The following is a 4,940-nucleotide window of genomic DNA, read 5'->3' as shown; positions in this document are numbered from 1 at the left end:
CCCCCGCCGGGCCCGGCGCCAGGTCATGGCGCAGCTGCAGGAAGACATCGACGACTGCGACCGCAGGGGCAACAGGGACGCGTCCGTGCCGGCAGACGAGCGCACCGACGACTTTGCGACCATCGTGGCGGCCGCGGAGGGGGCGCAAGACGTGCGCGACGCCGTCGCGCCGCTGCTGGCGCCGTGATGCGCACGCGCGTGTGGGCGTGCGCGCTGCGTTTCGTCAATGTGGTCGCTCGCAGGCGCCGGGGACCGGCGGCAGTGCGGGTTTGCGCTGCATGGGGATCGTCCTGGCGAGCGCGCGGGACATGTTGCTCTTGCCCTGAACGGGGTTTATCGGTAGCAAGCACCACGCTATTGTCTCCCTTGTGACACCATCAATCTATGCTGCAAAGGTAAAGCCTCCGATGTTCTAGAAATATTCAGCCGACCGGCGGCAGGGCGCACCATCATTGAGCGCATGGCTGAATGGGTGGTATACTGCACTGGCCCGGCGGCCAACCACCATTGGCGGACGGCGGCTGGCGAGAAGTGCTTGCTCACACCATGCACATACATAAGCGGTCGCAGTCGCAGAGCAGGAAGGGTGTGGAGAAGGCGGGCAGCGTCATGCAGGGCAGCAAGCAGTTGCTCGCAGCAGCTTCTCCCATCCAGGCGGACACCTCCGTATGGGCGGCCCGGGTGCGGGTGACTGCGACAAGGGTCTGAGAATTCCGCGGCCAGGCCGTGAGGATGCTTATCATAATCCAGGATGCGCGCCTACAAGGTGATGCCAGTCAAACATATCAGACACATCCCCTCCCTTCCAGGGAAGTAACACGTCTTCTCAGCAGAAGTGGGACCCCTCAATTGCACTGCACCGTGCCAAACTACTGTACAATGTTGTCAAACGCCTCCCTTGCGACTCGCCGGGCACCAGAACACCCCGCGGGCCCTTAGGCGCCCGCCACAATCCACGCGCCGATCGTCGATTCAACAACAAAGATAATAATCTGTATTGAATCGCGCGTCCATGGAGCAGGCGAGGGGCCTGCTGTTGGCGCAGGTTAGCGCCGTCGGTGCAACAGCTGCAGTCGGTGTCCTCAGCATAAGGGCACGTCGCCGCCGCCGCCACGCAGCCGCCGCCGCTGGCAGCACGGCCGCGCGGAGCAAGACACCGGCAGACGGCGGGCCTTGCAGCTACGCCTTGGACCCTGAGCAGGCACCCGCAGACGCACGCGCCGGCGCAACCGCCGTTGCGCCGCCCACAGCAGTGGTGCAAGCGCTGGCAGATGCGGAGGCGGCGCAGTCCGAGCTGCGCAGGCAGATCCTGCAGCTGGAGCGCCAGCTTGCCGAAGAGCGCGGCGAGCATGCGGCGGCGCTGCGGCAGGTGGCGCAGCGCCGCGTCGCCGCCGAGCTGGCGGCATCCCCGCCGAGGCGGCAGCTCACTCACCCGCCGCCGCAGCAGCTGCAGCAGCAGCAGGAGCAGTTGCTGCTGATGCAGCAGCAGCAGCAACAGCAAAAGGAGCAGCAGCAGCAGCAGCAGCAGCAGCAGCAGCAGCAGCAGCAGCAGCAGCAGCAGCAGCAGCAGCAGCAAAAGCTTGAGCAGCAGCAGCAGGAGAAGTTGCTGCTCATGCAGCAGCAGGAGCAGCAGCAGCAGGAGCAGCTGCCGCAAGAGCAGCAGCAGGAGCAGCTGCAGCAAGAGCAGCAGCAGCAGCAGCACCAGCAGCAGCAGCACCAGCAGCAGCAGCTGCAGCAGCCAGGTGAGGCGCCTCCACCCGCCCTGGGGCTGTCCCACGGGCGGCCGGCGTGTGAGGCGGACGCACTGCAGGCCCAGCTGTCCGCGTCATCGGCCGCCCTATCCGAAGCCCGTCAGCAGCTGCTAGCTGTGCAGGCCGACACGGCCGCGTCCCTCGCAGCGCTGCAGCAGCAGCTGCGCGCGAGGGACGCGGCAGCCTCCGGACTGCACCTGCAGCTCGTCGCCGCAGCCGCCAGGGCGCAAGAGGCCGAGGCCGAGGCGGCGGCGCTGCGGGATGCGCTGCGGGTAGCGCAGGCGCGGCAGGGGCCACCGCAGCGTGACTACGTGGCCGGGGAGGGGGGCCCGGCACAGGCGGAGGCAGGGTGTGACAAAGAGTTTGAGCCACAGCCGCTGCAACTGGAGCAGCAGGAGCAGGGGCAGCTGGAGATCAAGGAAAAGTTGGATCAGCAGCAGCAGCAGCAGCAGCAGCAGCAGCAGCAGCAGCAGCAGCAGCAGCAGCAGCAGCAGCAGCAGGAGCAGCAGGAGCAGCAAATGCACCAGCAAACAGGGGAGGAATCAGACAGTGGCAATGAGGTGGACATAGGAGCAGAGCAGCTGCCCGGCACGCCCGACGCCTCAGCTGGGCGCGTGCTCGCGCCGAGCGAGGACAGCGGCAGCAACCGCGAGAGCAGCAGCAGCGGTAGCACTGGCGACAACAGCAGCACCGGCGGCAGCGCCGGCGGCGCCGGGAGCGCCGGCGGCGTCGGGAGCACCGGCGGCGCCAGCTGTACCAATGCGCCAGACATGCTCACAGCTGCAGCTGCAGCAGCCGACGTTGAGGCGGGCGTGGGTGTGGGCCAAAGCGTGGATGACAGCCACACAGCCGCAGAGGCTCCAACACAGATGCGCGGCGTTGCTGGCATGACCGCCGTGATGGACGGCGGAGCGGCGGACCCACTTGAAGCGCCCGCCGCGTCCGTAGGGGCAGATGGTGCGGCCCCGACCTGCGCCGCGCAGCAGGGCCCTGCTGAGGAGGGTGCCGCCGACCGCGCAGCCGATGGCGCCGCGCCGCTGCTGCCCGCGGCGACGCCCCCGCGCTCGCCCGCCGCCTCGCCGGCGGCCTCCCCCAGAGCCGCGCGGTCGGCCGCCCTGCCGCCCCCGGCGCCCTCGCCGCGCAGCGCCGGCAGGATGCGGGCGCCGCTGGCCGACGTTTTGAAGCTTTGGAAAGCGCCCTCCGCCGCGGGCGGCGTGGCGGCGATCGCGCTGGCTGCGGCCCCCCTCAACGCCCCGCCGTCCCCCAACGACCGCCCGCCGGTCCCGCGGCGCCCCGCGTCGCCGCCGCCGGAGGCGGCGGCCGGCGAGCTGCGTGTGGGCGCGTGGGATGCGGAGGGACGCGAGGCTGCGCCGGCGCAGACCGAGGCCGAGCTGCGGCGGCAGCTGCAGGAGGCGCGCGACCAGGCGGAGAAGCTGCGTGCCGAGAAGCTTCACCTGACGCGCCAGCTGGCGGTCGCCAACGAGCTGCTGGCGCGGATGCAGCACCTGACGCAGGCGCTGCAGTCGATCAGGCGGCGCAGCAGCAACGCGAGCAACGCGTGACCCGGCGGCGCAACGTCGCGGGCTGCGGGTCCGCACGCCAGTCGGAGCGAGGGGCATGAGGGCGAGCGTGTAGGTTTTGTTTCGCGGAAGACGAGCAGGCGTGTGAGCGCCGGGACAGGGGCGGGTTCCACATGGGCATTTCGAGAAGGGCCCTTGATACAACACGAGCGCATCTGTACCGTCATTATACTTTCGACGGCAGTGCTTGATTACCGGCGCCCATTCTGCGCCTCGGCGCCGCGCGGTGATTTCGACATTCCAAGGGTCTGCGATTGCGGCACTCGGGTGACTCTTGACCAGTGCCCAGACCCTCCCGCCACAGTCCCCACCCTTCCCCATATCTTTCCTGGCTGCATTCAAGACTTTTCTCCGGGCTTGCGACAGGGATGGTCACAAGCCCCACCAGGCCTTGTGCGCACTCTGCTCGGCGTTACAGCACTTGAAAGGAGTTGCCATCCCTGTTGTGGTGTTGATGGCATGCTCCCGGTTGAAAAAGTGGCGGGGCGGCCTCCTTTGCAGCCGCCGCATTCAAAGACTCTCTCACCCCACCGACAACACAACAACCCAGGCTGCAGCAACTTGATTGGAGCAATGCGCGCGTCTGTGTGCGTGCGGGTAACGGTAGTGCGTCAAGGGCACGGGACGAGACAGAGCTGTGGGAGTGAATGCCGTACACGTTGAGCGGTGTGTGAGCAAGCGCAGTTTGTAAGGCAGCGCCGAGCCTTCCCATGGCAGCCGCGGGAGCCCGGCGCGACGCCGCCGCGCCGGCGGCGCGCCCGTCCGCGGTCAGGACGAACCGGGACCGAGCACGCCGCTGGCCGCGCCCGCCGCCCGGGGCGCGCCCGCCCATGGTTCGAGTTGGTTAAGAATTGCGACGGGGCGCCCGCCAGGCCGGCCGCCGCTCCGGCTCGGATCCCGCGCGGCGGGGCGGGGGCCCCGGAAGCGCCTGTGTTCCCCCCCAAAAAGCAGCAGGTGTCGCATGAAGCTACTGCTCGGGCCTCGCTTGGCCGAATACCCAGGAGAGCCCCACAGAGGTGGACCCAGAGCGCCCCGCGCGCCGCAATGGTGTCGGCGGCGACAGCGGCGGCGGCGGCGGGCACAGTGCTTTTCGCTCGCACATTTCGGCAGTGTTGCAACCATCTGACCAAAAAAGGGGCGTCGAGGCAGCCCGTGGGCCGGCGCGGCTTGAGGGGTCCCGAGGGCCGTGTCCTCTGTCAGCCGTTGATAGCGGCTTGCGACGACAAGCCTGGCCGCCCTCGCGCGGCGCGCGTGTAGGGGTCGGGCGGCATTCGAGGCGGCCGCCCGCGCGCCGCGCGGGCCCTTGAGTCGCTACACCCCCATGGGTCGAGGGCAAGGGCCCGGCTGCTTCTCAAGAAGGGCACCTGCTTCCATCAGCGCACGGCGCGGCCGGGGGGGCTGGGGCGGCGGATGGGTGCCCCCCATCCCACGCAAAGGCCGGCTATCACTCAGCAGGGCGGGAAAAAATAGTGTGGAGCAGAGCAGAGCGAAATTGCAGTTGTTGCGGGCCGATAGGTAGTAAAGGAGCAGGGGGTGAGAGGGGGGAGACGGGACGCCGCCATTGCCGCGACAGGGGGGCGCGGCCCCGGCCCCGCACGCGGCAACAGAG

General features: G+C 68.9%; 2 protein-coding genes across 2 annotated transcripts; both read left to right on the top strand.

Annotated features, from left to right (window-relative positions):
• Nucleotides 1-22: 22 nt before the first annotated feature.
• On the top strand, nucleotides 23-187 carry MNEG_13966 (hypothetical protein; the record flags this gene model as incomplete). The annotated part of the gene is made up of 1 exon (XM_014037563.1): nucleotides 23-187. A coding segment is annotated over one exon (165 nt), but the record flags the coding sequence as incomplete, so codon positions are not given.
• Nucleotides 188-668: 481 nt separating this feature from the next.
• Nucleotides 669-3,313, top strand: MNEG_13965 (hypothetical protein; the record flags this gene model as incomplete). The annotated part of the gene is made up of 2 exons (XM_014037562.1): nucleotides 669-681; nucleotides 1,251-3,313. 2 exons carry the CDS (start codon nucleotides 669-671, stop codon nucleotides 3,311-3,313), a joined length of 2,076 nt encoding a protein of 691 aa, XP_013893016.1.
• Nucleotides 3,314-4,940: the final 1,627 nt, after the last annotated feature.

Source organism: Monoraphidium neglectum, assembly GCF_000611645.1.
Source record: "Monoraphidium neglectum strain SAG 48.87 unplaced genomic scaffold scaffold04168, whole genome shotgun sequence".
In the NCBI taxonomy this organism is placed as follows: Eukaryota; Viridiplantae; Chlorophyta; class Chlorophyceae; order Sphaeropleales; family Selenastraceae; genus Monoraphidium; species Monoraphidium neglectum.
The sequence above is the reverse complement of the archived record's forward strand: the minus strand, read 5'-3'. Positions and strand labels throughout refer to the sequence as shown.